Here is a 16794-nt window from a genome sequence, read left to right as displayed (position 1 = left end):
GGTGCAGACGTTGCGTGGCGTCCGTGGATGTGCAGACCTGGTGCAGATGTTGCGTGGCCTCCGTGGATGTGCAGACCTGGTGCCAATGTGTGTGGGACATGCCTCACACAGTTGTGGATGTGTGTGCACGAGGTGTGCTTGCATACATGGTTGCATATGTGAGCATGAGTGAGAGCATGTGTGACGCGTGTGTGTGTAGGGCATATGCATGTGGCTGTGCGTTCTATGGGTGTGTGTGTGTGTGTTCACGCATGGAGATGTGTGCCTGGGTGTGGGTGTTTGTGTGCATTTCTATGCAGATTTGCTGGCACAGAGCAGTTCTCACTGTTGGAAGCTGCAGGGGACTTCCACTGGCAGATGTGGACTTTGCCTCTCAGCTGGGAGCAAGGTTGGGAGCTGGAGGATGCAGCCTCAGAAAGCTGACACAGGCTTTCCCGAAGTCAGAGTCAGCGCTGAGGGCTGAGCCTTGAAAGTGGCAGAGCACTTTGGTGTCCAGGGGAGTTTTCAGACAGGTCGGAGGAGCCTCTGGAAGGCAGTGGTGGCCCAGTCCTCCCACCCTCCTCACAAGACCTTCCTGTTCTGCAAAGACACCAAGGCTCCCTGCCAGGCACGCCAGCCTCATCCTGCAGGAGGGGCAGGAAGCCCCAGGGGATCTCAGGCCCACACCCCTCTTCCTGGAGGGTTCCCTGGTCCCTCTTGGATCTGAAGTCTGACTGCTGGAGACACAGGCCCCCAGACAGACCCTCGTGCCCAGTGGCATTCCAGAAAGATCCGTGGACCCCTGACCCCCAGCATTCCCAGGGTGCCCATGCCGGCCGGGCTTGCTCTTCGGCATTTGGCTGTGTGAGATCGGCTTCTGCTTTCCCCCTGCTTCTGCCCTGCCAGGGGGTCCCAAGTGCCCCTGCATGCCAGGCTCATCCACCTGCCACCTCACACTCTGCCCCGTGCAGCTTCACACCTGTCAGGATGCGTTGGCCTTCCTGTGCTTTCCCAAAGGCTGCCAGGGCTCTGAGGCCTTGGGGGGCATCCTTGCCACGGCCTGCCTGAGGCCTGTGTCTGCCCCAGCTCCTCAGAAGCTGGGAGCCGAGCCGCCATCTGCACCTGCTGGTCTGGCAGCATCTCCTTCGCACCGTGGCTCCTGGTTTTCAGAATCGTTTCATAGTTTTTGCTGTTCTGGTTTGAGTGAACACATTTCAAACCGGCTGAGCAGCCAAGTGCATCTTCCTGCCCCTGCCACCCAGTCCCCACCCCAGTTTTGGGCGGAGGTGAGCTCACTGCCTTGGAGCGGCTTGAGGCACCACGTCAGCATTGGTGGGCAGGACCCTCCTGCGGGTGGCAGGCACTCCACGGGGAGATCCCGCACCTGCTGACCCTGGGAGGAGACGGCATTCCTAGCGCAGAGTTCCGGGAATAGCCGTACCCGGGGCGTTGGTGCACACTGGCCGAGTGACGCCAGGAAACATATCATTGGCAGATGGGTCTGAAGACCAGCGGGGTCTTCTCCCGCAAAGGTGTTTGCCACTGATCCCATGGATGGATAGAACTCTGCTCTGGATGAATTGTAACTGAATGCTGTCATGTTGCCAGAAAGGGTACAGCCAGGCTCAGGTGATGGGGATTTGGACACCCCAGCGGTAGCGTGGAGCCGCCGCCTTTTGTGCATCCTAGCTAGAAGTGGATTTCTGATTTTTAGTTTAACTTTGAGAATTCACCGTCATTAACTCTAAGATAAACAGATTTAAGACGGCTCCGCGGCAACCTCTCCACTGGCGTGCCAGCACGCATTTCCAGGCGTTAGCATTTCCCACCAAATCCCGTGTAAAACAGGCTGGCGAGGGCAGTGCCTCCGGAACCAGAGTCCCGGCTCTGCCCCCGACACTAGAGTTGGGCACATTGCTCACCCCTCGCGGCCTCAGCGTCTCCCTGAGGATGGTACCATCTCCTCTGGGCAGGCTTCAGGCCCTCCGCAGCCTGCCCGACCGTACCCGCCCCACATCAGCCCAGGCCTGCCCGACCGTACCCGCCCCACATCAGCCCCTCCGCAGCCTGCCCGACCGTACCCGCCCCACATCAGCCCAGGCCTGCCCAACCGTACCCGCCCCACATCAGCCCCTCCGCAGCCTGCCCGACCGTACCCGCCCCCACATCAGCCCCAGGCCTGCCTGACCGTACCCGCCCCCACATCAGCCCCAGGCCTGCCCGACCATACCCGCCCCACATCACCCCCAGGCCTGCCCGACCGTACCCGCCCCCACATCAGCCCCTCTGCAGCCAGAGAGCCCAACGCTCCCAAGTCACCACAGTGTCGCCGGCCATTAGGTGGCTCCTGTTACAGCTTCCGGAACCTGGGGGGCACTGCATTTCCTCGTGGGGGCCGTGGTGCTGCTTCCGCAACGTGGGGGGCACTGCGTTTCCTCATGGAGGCCGTGGTGCTGCGCGTAGTCAGCTCTCCCTCTTTGTCTGTGTGGACACTGTGTGTATGGAAGATGGGAACTGTCACGTCCATTGCCTGAGGGCTCCCTGTGTCTGTGGACTCCTTACGTAGTGAAGAGACTACGTCATTCTATTTATTAAGAAGAAAACCACATGCCGTCGTCGAAATGGCCCCGCAGAACCTCGCTGGCTGCCCTGGTGGCCCGGCCGCTTCCCTCTTCCAGCTACTGAGGACCCCGGAGCTTTTGTCCATATGTGTTCCATCTATTGGTCTTTGCCATCAGTTTTTAAATATTTATTAGTTCATTTTAAAAGTAACAACAAACTCATTACATGTTTACATAAGTAACATTTTTGTGAAAAAAATACCGATGCATGGGGAAGGCGCCTTCCACCAGGGCATGATCTGGCGGCCGTGCACACAGGTCCCAGGAAATCCCAGCCACCCAGGGTGTGGGAGTCTCGATGTGGCACGTCTGGCACTCAGTGCATGCAGCACCTTCCTCAGAATGGCGGAGCTCCGCGGAGGAGTCTGTGTGGTGGGGACACCGCCAGCCTCCATGAGGAATACATTTTCCAACACTCTGGGGTCTTCTTGAAAGCTTACATTTTGTCATTGGCAGTAAATGGCATCCGCTGCTGCTGGAAGAGACAGGCTCGTCCGCCCTTCTGGGGAAAATGCCTGTCAGCCACCAAGCTCTAAGTTACCACCGTCTGTCTGTCAATCTTTCTGGCAAAATACGGCGTCTGTGAAAACGAGCAGCTGCTTTAGCTGACAACTCAGATGCAGGCACGCTCCCCTGAGAGACGAGGGCCACGTCGTCCCTCTGGGCAGAGGGCTCCCTGGAGGCCTCATCTCATCCCACCCAGCCCAAGACCCCATCTCCCAGGCCTGAAGTTCAACATAAGGAATGATTTTTCCTGCTTCACTCGTGAGTGGAGGTGGCTTTTTGTTTAGTGCTGAGGGATTGACGCTGGGAGAGACCCTGCCCCACACGGCCTGGCCTCTGCCTGGTTCCCACGCCAGCGCCAGCAGTTTTACCACTTTGGGCAATGTTTGCCACGTCCATGCAACGCCAGCTCTGTGAAATCAGCGGATATCGCCTTAGTGTCGTCGTGAATGCAGAACAGATCTCCCCTTGCAGACTGCCGCAGGGGTCCCAGAGACCCACGGGGGCCACACGCCAACTCCAGAACTGCCCAAAACTTGGAAGTGTCCCCAGTGCCCACGAAGAGTGGGACAGACAGCACTGACACGGAGGCCACAGCAACTAGCCGCCACTGCGCACAGCTCCACGAGTGAGTTTAAAGCGGGGTGGAGAGGAGGTCCTGGGAATCCACGGTGTGCCATTGCTGCAGGCGGGGAATCACCTCCCACCGCCTTCTCAGGTGGAGGCCTCCAGGCTGTGGACCGGGCGGTGTGCAGTGAGCAGGTGAACACCCACTTCCCATGTGTGCTTGGCCTTGTGTGTGCCTCCCTGTGAAGTTTACTGAAATAAATGGAAAAATTTAGAAGTTCCATCGCTACCTGTCAAAATGTTCCAAAGTTTTTATTGTACTCACAGCACGTCGAATGGGAAAAAATCACTCCTCCCCAAAGAAAGACGGACTCTCAGAGGCGGGAAAGGATGTTTTCATTAATCAAACGATTACTGAGCAAGATCAAGTTTGAACTTTTGAAAAAGACAAAAACATACGCCACACAGGAGTGAACTGCCCAGACGAGTCCAGCCAGAGGTCGTCTCTCTTCAACGGACACATATATTTTTAAATTAGGAATTAGGAGGCCCCTTTCAAACTTTCTGTGGGCCATAATTTACATTCTTCTGTCTTTAGATGTGTGTTAATAGTGTAATAATTATCTAGCAAAATGAGCTCTACTTCCTGCAAGCTGGCTGCTCAGGAGGGAGCGAGGCTGCCCGTCCGCCTGGTGGCCACGAGCCCTGGCTGCCTGCGGCTCCTTCAGACTGTGGGACCTGTGCCAAAGGGGAGGATAGTGAGGGAACCCATCCCACAGAAAGGCCTGCCAAGGGCTCTGGTCACCCCAAGAGCTTTGTCCCTCGAGATGTGGGTGAGGGGAGCACCCAACACAGCCTCTAGCTCTGCTGCCCAGGCTGGAGTGCAGCGGTGATCTTGGCTCCCTGCAGCCCCAACGATTTTCCCCCCTCAGCCTCCCAAGTAGCTGGGACTACAAGTGTGCACCACCACGCCTGGCTAACTTTTTTATTTTGTATAGAGACGGGGTCTTACTATGTTGTCCAGGCTGGTCTCAAACTCCTGGGCTCAAGCGATCCTCCTGCCTCAGCCTCTCAAAGTGCTGGGATGACAGGTGTGAGCCCCCGTGCCCAGTCCCCCAGACCCTCTTGGAAGACTTCTGTGCTGCTTCCTCCTCCCACTCGGTAGCTTCAGTGTTGCCGCAGCTGTAATTGTTTGGTCTTTTTCTTTGGTCTTAGGGCCTTTTCCTTTTCAGGAGTTTCAGGGGCAGCTGGTGTGTTTTTGGAAGCAGGTGTCTGAAGCCAGCGTTGCTGGTGGTGCCTGCAAGTTGCACGGGAAGCCACCTGTTGTCTGCTTCTCAGGCCTGTGGCGACCCTACCTGCCCTGCCCAGCCCAGTCTGCTCAGGTCCTAAAGCTGGGCCTTGTCAGCAGGGCCAGTCAGCCTGGCCACAGCAAACAATCTGCCGTGCAGCCTACACAGGGGCCGCTGCCCGCATCCTGTGGAGAGGAAAGGGGCAGGGAGGAAGGGCAGTGCCTGTAGGCAAGCACAGGAACACGATTGTTCACCCTGTCACAGCCGCTCCCATGCTATGGGGGCAGGTGCACCCTTGTCCTTTGTCTCCGCCCACCTAGCAGGTGTGCTTTCAGATAAGCCCACATGCCTGGCACTCCTGCGTCAGTCATTGGTGGGCAGCGTCCAGGCCCCGCATCCTGCTTCTCCCTGGTGTGGCCCCGCCAGTGCCTCCCACATATGGGTACAGCGATGGTGTGCACTGGCCTTCCCCAGACCCAGGTGGAACCAGTCCCGCCTGCATTTCTCCCTGGGTGTTGGGGGCCAGAGCACCCCTGGTGGTGGATTGAGGGTGCTGCCCCCGACAGCCAGGCCAGGACACCCTTCTCACCCAGGCTCCTTCCTCCTGTTGAGTCGCCTGTGAACACTCCCAGGGCAGCCCCTCCTGGAGCAGATGGGCTGAGGAAGCTGCTTTCCCTCAGGCCTCCCTGCTCTCCCTTGCTCATCCCTGGAGCCCAGTCTGTCTGAGCAGCAATGCCCATGAGACCCTGTCCTGTGGACAGAGGGCGGCTTGCTTCCTGCCACACCTGGCTTCTCTTCATGCCCCGAGGGGGCGTCAGGCGGCACCGGCGCTCCGGGCTCCATGGGGTACGCGGGGAGTGAGAACTGGTTCGGCTCCAGCTTCCTGTTTAGAATCACCTTTAGTGTGCTGTGTCAGTCCCGGAACTCGCATTTATGCTGAACTGTGGCCCCAGGGTGCACCCCTGCTGGGTCCTACAGGTCCGTGCTGCTGCCTCAGGTGAGATGCCCAGACCGGCCTCGCCATGGGAGTGTCTGCAGTGGAGATGTCACTGGTGTGAGAGGCATGAGATGGAGGCTTCTGGAAGTTTCCTTCCAAACTGGCGTCTCCCAGCGCTGCTTAGTTTCAGCTGCTCTCGTGGGCTCTTATGGGGCAGCGTCGCCACCTCGCCAGACCCTCGTGTGGTGACCGTGGGGCCCCAGCTGCCAGTAGAAATGCTTCTGGCAGCAAGAGCCTGCCCTCCACATGCAGAACGCCCGCAGTGGCAGCAGAGAGCAGCAAGGGCGAAGCAGGCTCTGCACTCACGGGCACATCCTGTGTTGTCTCGGCTGGCGGAGGCCACAGTTCCTCTGAGCGCACACGCTGCTGCCTTCTCATCCGGGAATGTCGTGCTTCAGCACGGCCACGGCTGCCCTGAGAAACAGCAGATCCCACCTGTGCAGAGCGTCCAGGCCTGACCAGAGCCCCGCAGCCCCTCCACCCTGACCTTGGCCCGGCCGGGGGCTGCCCAGATGGTGTGGCTCAGCACAGCCACCATCCTTGGGAAGCTCAGGCCACCTGTGCAGGCCCTGATTGGGCACTCGTGGGGCGCACTGCCCCTGGACTGCCTGCCCGCCCATGGGTACCCTGCAGGGAGCTGGCCAGGCCTCGGTGCTGCCGCTGTGTATGCAGTGGACCCATGTCTGGGGGGCAGTGGACGTGTCGGGGGGCAGTGGATGTGTGTCCGGAGGGCAGTTCTAGGGGGGCAGTGGATGCATGTCCGGGGGGGCAGCTCGGGGGGGGGCGGGGGGGGGGGGCCGGGGGGGGGAGGGGCGGTGGCGGGGGGCAGTGGACGCCCTGTCCAGGGACTGGACAGGCCCCTACCTGCATCCAGTTTCCACTCGTGTCTACGGTTGGGATCAGCTGAGAAGCTCCTGAACAAGGTGACCCGGCCTCTCAAGCGTGTGAAATGGGACAGGCCACCAGGTTGCTGCTTCTGAAGAAACATGCAACTGTTCTATGCTCTGTGCTCTTCAGAAACACGCATGACATGTAGGCCCTACGTAGGTTTTGTTTTTAACCAAGTAGTGACTCTGCCCCAGGCTGGGTGGAAGACGGCTCCCGCTGGAGCGCAGGGAAGGGTGGGGGCTCCTGCGTCAGGGCAGAGCAAGTTCCGAGTCCCCGGCTGTTTCCAGATGGTTGGGCACAGGGCTCACAGGTGCCCCTGTGGGCGGGGTCCAGGGGGCATGGGAGGGGCTGCAGAATCTGCAGCTGCAGTGCCAGGATGGACCCAAAACTCAATCATGGCCAACAGGGAAATTTCATAGAGAATCAGATCCCAGTCGCGACAGGTGCTGTATGATATTTTGGAATTAACTGAAAAACTCTTGAGACACTGATGAAGGCCATGGAGATGTTGAGAGTAAGCAGACACTGCACTTAGGGGCAGGTGGCTGAGCTCAGCCACAGTACCCCCAGGGTTTGTTCACTCCAAGTGGAATTCATTACTACTTCAATGCAGTCCCAAACGACATGCCCATGTGGGGGTGGATTTGCAGCCTTATGGGTGGGCCGGACCCCCTGAGAACCTGCAGGCCCAGAAGTGGGGGCTAGGCTTGCATGTTCCATGCATCTGGAGGCGTGATGAGTCCATGTGTGTGTGTGGACTGCACTGCTGTGTGAGGGCAGGGCCGACGGCGGCTCGGAGACGCAGCAAGGCCGCTGAGGAGCCCAGATGAGCTGTGCCATGGCCGGCAGTGGGTGGCAGAGACACAGCCAGCAGACCCCGGGCGGTGAGAGATGCGCTGTGTGAGTGAAGGTCTCCGCCCTCAGGGCTATTGGCACCGCCACGTGGCCAGTCCCATTCCCAGACCCACAGAGGGCATGGGCAGGCCCGGGAAGCAGTGAGTCAGGGACAGTCACGCCCCACCACAGCAGGGACCCAAGGCCATGGCCTGAGTACCTGGACGCTCCCCGAGGTGGGAGCGGCATTGGTCAAAACAGAGACACAGGTGCCACACCCCACACCCCAGAGCTGCCTGCACCTAGAGGCGTTTCGAGCTGCGCCAGGCCGGGTCGCCGGGTGGAGGAGCGTCCTGGGACCAGATGACACTGACTGCCATTTTGTTTCCATGGAGGTTTTCATCATACTTTAGACCATGTTCAACAATACCAACAAAAACCGAAGCTCAACAGTTTCATGCAGTAAAAGAAGGACTGATGTGAAGATACTGTGCTATAACTAAACTTTAGTCTCACGTAAAAATAAATTTGATATAGAACTTAAATTGTGAATTTGGTTTTATATTCTAGAAACTTCCATACGTGTATGCATCCCCGGGTAGCACTGGCCATTCTAAGGTGTATTGGGAGAGAATTGGCACAGCCGTCCCTTTGGGGCTGAGGACGGGCCAAGCCGACCGGCTGACCCTCTGCCTTCGTGTCTCCCCAGCTACCCGTACAGTGAGGACGCCCGCCAGGGTGAGCAGTACATGAACACCCGGTGCCCGGCCTGGTGTGACCGCATCCTCATGTCCCCGTCTGCCAAGGAGCTGGTGCTGAGGGTGAGTGTGTGCTGCCCCGGCCCTGGGTGCAGAGGGATGTGGAACACTGGGTCTGGTCTGGCCCAGCCTGGTGACAGGGCCCTGGGGGTGGGGGCACCCAGTCTGGGGAATGCTGCCAGGTTGGGCCCTGACCTCATCCTGCCATGAGCTGCACCCCAGTGCTGGGTCACCTCCGAGCCAGCACTTGAGCTAGGGCAGCAGCAGATGGAGCCGAGTTCCTGGGCCATGGGCAGCCGGCATCGTCGTGAGTTTGAAATATACACGGGTGGTCGGCAGGAAGTGTTTTCAAATCGTAGTTCGTCGTATCCTTGGAAGTCAATGTGCTCTTGTGCATTCGAGCACTCACAGCCGTGAAGCACAGTAGAAATGTCTGAGGTTGTTTTGCTAAGTTGTAAATCAGAGCCACATTCATTTGGAGCCTTGATAAGTTAACAATGAATGGGCAGCATTTTCAGGAGATGACCTGGGCCTTGGGAAATTTTCAGATTTCCTGTGATTTCTTTTTAATAAATAGTTTTGTTGTTGTTTTTTACAAAAAAGGAGATGGGGCTTGCTTGCTACATTGGTCAGGCTGGTCTCAAACTCCTGAGCTCCAGCTTTCTGCCCACCTCGGCCTCCCAAAGTGCCAGGATTACAGGACTACAGGGGGGAGCCACTGCGCCCGGCCAATCCTGTGATTCTTCGGTTCCCACATTTTAACGTATAAGGAGTGTTTTCAGAAGAATCAATATCTGAATTGGTTTTGTCAACCCCATGAATGAAAATTAAATGGAGATAATAATGAAACTTGCAGGCATGAGTGGGAACTGCAGCTGTGCCCAGCACCAGAGCCGGAGCCTCTGACCATGACATGGGTGGGCACTCGGAAGGACGCTGGCGACTTTGGTGGTACCACTGCCAGTCTGGTGGGTTCTGCCCACCCTCTCCACTGTCCCAGGCCCAGAGCAGGGACAGGAGCCACTACTAACCCCGACCTCAACACCAGCTGCGTGAGGCTCCTGTTGTCCTGCACTGCCCGTCTGTGTCCCTGTGCCAGATGGTACCAGACCCCAGGCACAGCAAGCACCTGGGTGCAGGTGCGCCCTCAGCAGGGCAGGGACCCTCTGCAGCCCCGGTCCCTGAGATGCACCCTGCTGGCCTCCGCCACACGGCTCTGTCTGCTGGGCCAGGTTCCTTACTGTTCCTTCCTACATCCTGGAGCACCCTGGGTGCAGCCTGCCCTCCGTCCCTGGCTGTGCTGTGAGGAGCCTGCCTGGCGCGGGCCTGGGCTGGAGGCAGGGCCCCTTGGCCAGAAGTCCCCTGAGGTCTGCAGCCAGCCTGGCTCCTATGCAGCCCCACCTCTGGCCTGTGGGCAGGGCCTGTGCCCATCACTGAGGAAGCATGCTGGCCATAAGCCTAAAAGCCCAGGAGTGGGCTCGGCCCGGAGCCTGGCTGTGGACACACCCCTGCCCCTCTAGCTGGGCTCACTGGTGGGCATGCCAGTCCCTCGGTGCCACATGGTGGGTGCTCCCACCTGCCGGCGCTGAGAACGGGTCGGGCATATGGAGCCCAGGGCTGCCGGCAGGGCAAGAGCCTCCCAGGGACTCAGGCACAGGTGCCATCCCCGGGAAAACGTCAGAGGTCACACAAGTGCTGATCGGTGAGCAGTGCCCAAGGGCAGAAGGCTGGCAGGGCTGTGGCCTCCCCACATTGTGCTGTCATTTCTAGGGCTCTGCCAGCTCACAGCATGGCAGCATTGAGCCCGTTTTCCAATCACTCACAGCCTCTCGGGTTCTCTGGGCCCGGGACTTGTCACTTTATGCTCAGGGTTGGGGACAGAGCCTCACAATACACATCTGGCGGCCTTTGACAGCCCCCGCCTCCTGGGGCCAGAGTTTGGACAGGCTCTCCCCATGGGGCCACCCAATGGGCAGTGGGCGTGCAGGCCAAACAGACGGGCACCGGGCGCGCTCCACAGCCTCATCCATCATGACATGCGCCGTCACCTCGTCACCAAGCTCCATTCTGCCTCCGCAGCCCTAAAACACCGAAGGGGGCTCGGGACGCGGGCGGTGCTGCTTGCGAGCCTCGGTGACAAGTGTTCAGTGAGGTGTGCGGCGTGCTGCCTGTGCCCACCGTAATTTGTTTATCTGTCCAAAGATTATGCAGTTGAAAATCCACAATTTTATGCTGCCTTTGTAAATTACCACGCTGCGTTTGATGAATGTTTCCCCACTTCCGTGGAGGCGCCGTTCTGCCCGCGAGACGGGAAGGTGCTCATGCATGCAGTGCCGAAGCTTGTGTTTTCATCCCTTCTGGCAGGCGCCCATGCTGGAAAGTAAATCTGACCTTAAGCTTCCCACTGCATTAAAGATAATTCAGTTTAACTCGATAGTCTCAGATGCTTCAGCTGTGGATATAAAATTCCAGCCCAACCAGAGCCGAGTGCTGACCAGCAGCAAACCCCTTCCCGAGGCGCCCGGAATACAGGCACCCACTGGGAAATGGACACACAGCCATGAATCACTGTGCACAGATTGCTTTGTGTAGTGGTATGGAATTCGGTGTCTGGTCTCATCTCAACACTGAGTTCTAAGCTAACAGAACAGTCAAAAACAAATGGAAGTGGGAAAACTGGAACTAGATGGGCTGCCTCAGTCAGAGGGCACACCTGCACAGAAATCCGGGGCTGCACCCACTCCTGTGAACAGGGTCCCCTGCAACTCCCCCGAGAGCCCAGGAGCATGTCCGGGCGAGGGGAGCTAGGAAGTGGGGCCAGCACTCGTGACTCCCCACACGACCCCTCCTAGAGGCAGATACCTCTGGCCGAAAGGGCCCGGGCCAAGGTGCTGAGGTGCTGCCACGCCACCAGAGCCTTTGGTCCGTGGGCTGGCCTCTCTCTCAGGGGCCAGGCAGGACGGGTGGCAGAGGCTGGGGAGGTGCTTGCAGGGGCCGAACTCCCCGTCTCTCTGCCCCCACAAAACCCTGATGTTCCTGCTGGTCAGCTCCCCACTGGACCCAGGGTGCCCCACCTGCCCACACCCACCCGTCTCTGTTTCCCCTTTCCAGTCGGAGAGCGAGGAGAAGGTTGTCACCTATGACCACATTGGGCCCAACGTCTGCATGGGAGACCACAAGGTGACGTAGACGGAGGTCCAGGGGCCGGGCCGGGGGACCGGGGAAAGCTAGGGAGCTGGGGAGCTGGGGCCGGTGGGCGGGTGGGGCTGGGGCTGGCAGGCGGTGGGTGGAGGTTGGCCAGTCTCTCCTCTCCTCTCCTCTCCTCTCCTGGCCAGCAGGAGAGGAGAGACTGTCTTCTTAGTCTGACTCTACAGAGTAGGCCAAGTTGGTCTGTTGTGATTTAATTGTAATAAAATATCATAAGCTAGGTGGGTAAGTAGGAAGAAGGCAGAAATGACTAGTTACAATAGAATAAAATACATCATTTTACTATTTGTAGAAAAACGTCCACAGCTGATCGTTTCTGACGGCTGTTTTGCAAGTATGCAGCCGCAGTGTTTTAATGGCCTTCTTGGGGCAGGCTCACCATCAGCCGGGGAGCCGGGGTGAGGGCGCTCCCACCACGTGCCAAGGGGCGGCACTGGCACAAATGGTTTATTCGGGCAACTGCACCTCGAGAGTGTGCACAGGAGACATATCAAATCTCATTTTCAGCCAAATAAATGAGTTAGCTTCTTCCACGTTGGAGGCCCAGAGCTGTGAGCCCCAAACACACGCCGAGAAGACGCTGGACCTGCCAGGTGCGGCAGAGCCGAGGATGGGAGAGCCTTCCTTCCCCGCTTCGTTCGGGGCCTATTTAGCCATTATTTTAGATCAGTTTTTCCATCAAGTTTTTACCTGGAAATAACACCTTCCTTGCAAAACTTCTCATGGCCGGCCTGGTTCCAGTTCCACATTCACGGGGCTCCCAACCCCTGCTCTGCGGTGGCTGCACACAAGGGCCGAGCTGCCTCCGCTGGCCATCAGCTCCTCCCAGCCTGGTTATGGCTGCCCTTGTGAGACGCAGGGTCCAGGGGTGTGACGGGAGATGGCGGCGTGTCCTGGGCTGTCCCGCATGCACCGTGCTGACACCCTCCTCTCTTCCTGCTGCAGCCCGTGTTCCTGGCCTTCCGAATCATGCCCGGGGCAGGTAAACCTCATGCCCGTGTGCACAAGTGTTGTGTCGTGCAGTGACGTGGTGGTAAATATGACTCCTCCCTCTAGATCAGCTTTTACACAGCTTTTCCTGGTGCGTTTGTTCCTTTAACAAATTAACGAATTCCATGACAGGGAAGAGATGGCAGCGCCACGAGAGGACCCTTCGTGAGCCCTCCCTGTAGCCGTGTACTGAATACGCACCTTCAAAGCTGCATCGAGAACCCACCCAAGCGCCACCTGCTAGATGGCCAGCCCTACACTTCGCTTCAGCCTCCGGACCATTCCGGAACAGCCTCACATACCTCACTGTCTCGTCTGCTCATGTGACATTAAGTAGAAATATTGGTTTTTTAAAAATAAGTCAACAGTCCTGTTGTCAAAACTCTAATAGACAGCAAAGAGGGTCTGTACCGTAGACTTCACAGTTTTCAGTTTTTAATGATTGTCAGTGGAGGGGCTTCTCCAGCACAGAGACCCCACCCCTCCCCCGTGTCCAGAGACCTCCCTCTGCCAGGTGGAGGTGTGTCCCAGGGGCTGGGGAAGCCGAGACGGGCGCTCCCTCTGCCGGCCGGCAGCGTGGCCCCCAGCATGGCGAAGGGGTCTGTCTCTGCCGATGCCCCTTCCGCGGCACTCTGTGCTGCGTCACATGGTTTTTGAATCACACTGCAGCTGCTTTCCATTTTTATATATATATAAATATATATAAATATATACTTTTTAAAAATAATTTATAAATCTTACCAAAACTTATGCTAAATGTACTTTCCAGTATGAATGCACAAGAGAGTCCCATCAGCAGGCAGCACTGGAGTCTAGGAGCTCAGCTGTGTGTCCATCAACACACAAATTCGTAAAACAGACACACGGCCTCGCCATCGTGGGTAAGATCGGCCCCACGGCACGTCTGCACTGGCAGGCCGTCACTCCCGTGCCGTTCTTCTGTGTAATATTAAGAACTGAATGTGAAGTTTATAGCTAGCCTGGGTGTACCTTTTAAGAATTTTGTAAACCGTTTGTCTGTCTTTTGTTACTGTTTTATGGTGCCAAGTATTCTACATTACAACAATAATATCATGGGAGAAATAGAAATAGCCTAGTTTGCTTCCAATAGAAATTGCTTTTAACATGGGCTGTATATAAAAATATTAAAGAGAAACAAAACTGTACATTTCCTCATTGCTCCGCTACAAACAACCCATGTAATAACCTTGTTGCAAATATTTTTCTCCTAGCACTAAGTACAGCATTAAAAGGTGATTAGAGTCTGTTGATGAAACACAAATATATGTTTTATTGATTTTACTTTAGAACACTACAGAGTTCCTGGACCGGGTGAAGGCATTAGGTGGGTGTTTGTTTTGGGATAAATCACTACCGTTGCAAGTGACTGCTGTCCGCTGCGGAGTCGGTTCTTGGTGGAAGGACAGGACCGTGTGGCTGCTGTGGTTGCCGCTGTCCGCAGTTCAACACGGAGTCCGCCCCACGGGTTTCAGCTGTTGGTCCTTCTGAGGGCCTTTAGAAGTGACTGGCCTGGTTCCTAAGCAATAAAATTGACCATGGTGAAAATAGTCCCGTGTTGCTTTGTTTTCCTTCCTTTCCCTTCTCCTGCCGCCTTTGAAATGCTAACTCAGGGGAACAGCCTCCTGTATATCCTGTTACTTGAGCTCAAGCTCATTAGAAATCCTGGAATTTCACTGTATCACACACTGTCACAAAACACCCAGCCGCTCCTTGAGAGGAGAAAAACAGCCTTTTGGACTTTCTACTGTAATAAAGGATTTATCCCTCATCATTTTAAAACGGGATTCTATAAATGCTTTGCCTTCCTCAAAACTTTAGACTTGGAAGCCCGTCTGCTCTGGCTGAGCTGAGAGGCTCCCCACAGAAAAGCGCTGCTTCTGCCTTCGGGTTGCCTCCTTGTGAAGGCTGCCGAGAGCCTAAAACAAAATGCGCCGAGTTGAAGCCGCTTATATTTCTCTTTAACGTTTCCGAAAATGCCTTCCAAGAGAAATCCTACCGCCACAATGATATAATTATTTACATTTAATTTTTGAAAATCAGAACTCAACAGTCCCATTAAGATGCAGCGATGGGCAGACCCGGCCACAGAGGCTGCGGGAGGGTGGACGGGTTTTGTCAGCCGGAGTCTCAGCCCCGCGGAGCTGGCGGCATTTCAGGGCAGCCCCTGGCCGGGCGCAGCTCCCTGACCCCGCGTGCCCCGTGGGAGGCCCCGCCGTCCGCGGGCGGAATTATTTCGGATTTCTCTTTGCGATCCTAGTTCGGAAGAAACTGCTTCCCACCGCGGAAGGGCCTAGCGGGAAGGTGACCGAAGGGCCACCGTGCAGCGGTTCAGACCCGGTTCCACCGGCGGAGCCCAGGGCGCGCCTATGGGATGCTCCGCTACGCGCAGAGGGATTTGGAAAATATCGGATTTGGAAAATATTTGGAAAGTTCCCCTCGGCCGAGCGGGAACAGGTGCCCGGCGGCGACGAGTACGCGGCCCCAAAGCGGGAAAAGCGAAGAAGGGAAAACGTCCCGCGGGGACTCGAGGCGGGTACGCGGCTCACCCGCCCTTTCGGGGCCCCCAAGCGCGTCCGAATCCGCCCCGAGGCGAGGCGGGCCGGGCCGTACCTGCTGCTCCGTCCCCGGCTCTGTCCGGGCTCCTGACGGCTGTCGCTGCGGTTCCTTCCCGCGGGCCGGGCTCCTTCCCTGCGCCTTCGCCGCCTCCTCGCGCCTGCCCGGGGCCCGCAGCCTCCGCACCGGGAACCCGGAGGACCCGAGGCCGCCGCGCGCCCGAAGCCGGGTCCCGCAGGGGCGAAGCCGCGGCCGGGGAGGGGCCGCCTCGCTCCGGGTTCGAGACGGAAGAAACACGCGGCGCAGGCTCCGGAGCGGCGGCTCCGACGGGGACCCGTTAAATAATTTATTGATGATACAAAGCGACTCGCGCCCACCGGGGCCGCCCCCGGATTCTGCAAAAATAGACTCGCCCCCACCCCGCGCGTCCTCACAAGGCGTCCCCCGCGCCGCCGCCGCACGGGCTGACCAGCGCCAAGTTCGAGGGTTTGTGCTTCTTGAGCAGCCGCGTGATCTTCTCGTCGTCCGAGTTGGGGTCCAGGGGCCGGTTGTATTCGTCGTCGTCCTCCGCGTCCGAGCCGCCCACCTTCAGCTTCTCGGCGTCGGAGTCCTGCTTCTTCTTGGCCGACGCCATCTCCGCCGCGTGCCGCTTGCGCCACTTGGTCCGGCGGTTCTGGAACCAGACCTGGGGGCGGACGGGGCGGTCAGGCGGCCGCGGGGCCCGGGGCTGGCGCTGGGGCTATGGCCGTTCGCAGGACGCGGACCCCGGCTCTGCTCTCCCGGGCCCCGCCGCGCTCACCTTCACCTGGCTCTCGGTCATGCCCAGCGAGTAGGCGAGACGCGCGCGCTCCGGGCCCGCCAGGTACTTGGTTTGCTCGAAGGTTTTCTCCAGCGCGAAGATCTGCTGGCCCGAGAAGGTCGGGCGCGAGTGCTTCTTCTTCCCGTCCTTGTCCAGGACGCCGCTGGCTGGGGCTGCAAGGGAGGGGAGGGGAGTGGGGTCAGCGGTCGGCGGGGTCCCCTCCGCGCCGTCCCGCCCCGCACCCCCCGCGCGGGCCACTCACCCGGGCCGGCCAGACGCGGGTCCCTCCAGGGCGCGCCCTGCACCACGCCGGGCCAGAAGATGGGCGGGCGCCCGGGCAGCTCCGCCAAGGGCTTGGGGTAGCCGCGCGCCACGGCGGCCGCGGGTCCGAAGTAGACGCCGGCGGACGAGGCGAGCCCGTTAAGCCGGGGCAGCCCCCCTAGGAGGCCCCCGCCCGCCGCGCCCACGGGCCGGCCCAGGATGTCGCTGATGCCGTGCGGGGTCCCGAGCGGGAGCTGCGCGCCCAGGCCCCCCAGCGCGGGCGCCTTGAAGCCGGCCGGACCCTGCAGCGCGTAGGGGAACAGCGACGTCTTCATCTCGGCCATGTTGTGCAGCGCGGCCAGCGGGGCACTGCTCAGCACGAACGCGCCCGGGCGGTTAGTGTCCATGGGCGCCGCCGCCGCCGGCCCGGGCTCCCATCCGGGCCCCGCCGCCGCCGCCCCTGCCCGCCGGCCCGGGAAGTTTGCGCGCGGCCCGGGCGGGCGTTGGCTGCAGCGCGGGGCGCGGG

At 58.7% G+C, this 16794-nt stretch overlaps 2 protein-coding genes across 3 annotated transcripts in view; one reads left to right on the top strand and one right to left on the bottom strand.

The window, feature by feature from the left end:
• Window positions 1-14202, top strand: part of INPP5A (inositol polyphosphate-5-phosphatase A) — a 229944-nt gene extending 215742 nt beyond the window's left edge. For both annotated transcript variants that reach the window (XM_023185783.2, XM_023185784.3), the window contains exons 13-16: window positions 8389-8500; window positions 11549-11617; window positions 12590-12677; window positions 12767-14202. In XM_023185783.2, the coding sequence (XP_023041551.1) occupies window positions 8389-8500; window positions 11549-11617; window positions 12590-12670 (262 nt within the window). In that variant the 3' untranslated portion in view covers window positions 12671-12677; window positions 12767-14202. The remainder of the gene's footprint in view (window positions 1-8388; window positions 8501-11548; window positions 11618-12589; window positions 12678-12766) is intronic.
• A 1359-nt stretch (window positions 14203-15561) lies between these two features.
• NKX6-2 (NK6 homeobox 2) lies at window positions 15562-16754 on the bottom strand. Its single transcript, XM_023185781.2, has 3 exons — window positions 16270-16754; window positions 16008-16180; window positions 15562-15893 (listed from the first exon to the last, which is right to left on the bottom strand). Exons 1-3 carry the CDS (start codon window positions 16673-16675, stop codon window positions 15639-15641), a joined length of 834 nt encoding a protein of 277 aa, XP_023041549.1. The 5' UTR covers window positions 16676-16754; the 3' UTR covers window positions 15562-15638.
• Window positions 16755-16794: the final 40 nt, after the last annotated feature.

The sequence above is a fragment of the Piliocolobus tephrosceles genome, chromosome 9 (genome assembly GCF_002776525.5).
Source record: "Piliocolobus tephrosceles isolate RC106 chromosome 9, ASM277652v3, whole genome shotgun sequence".
Classification (NCBI taxonomy): Eukaryota; Metazoa; Chordata; class Mammalia; order Primates; family Cercopithecidae; genus Piliocolobus; species Piliocolobus tephrosceles.
Note: the sequence above shows the minus strand (reverse complement) of the source record. Positions and strands in the feature narration are given on the sequence as shown.

Excerpts from the sequence above, each read along its gene's own strand:
- NKX6-2 (XM_023185781.2), bottom strand. The coding sequence starts at position 16,675 with ATGGACACTAACCGCCCGGGCGCGTTCGTGCTGAGCAGTGCCCCGCTG. Across the intron at positions 16,181-16,269 it reads CCCGCGTCTGGCCGGCCCGG|CCCCAGCCAGCGGCGTCCTG; the intron begins GTGAGTGGCCCG and ends CCTCCCTTGCAG. Across the intron at positions 15,894-16,007 it reads TGACCGAGAGCCAGGTGAAG|GTCTGGTTCCAGAACCGCCG; the intron begins GTGAGCGCGGCG and ends GTCCGCCCCCAG.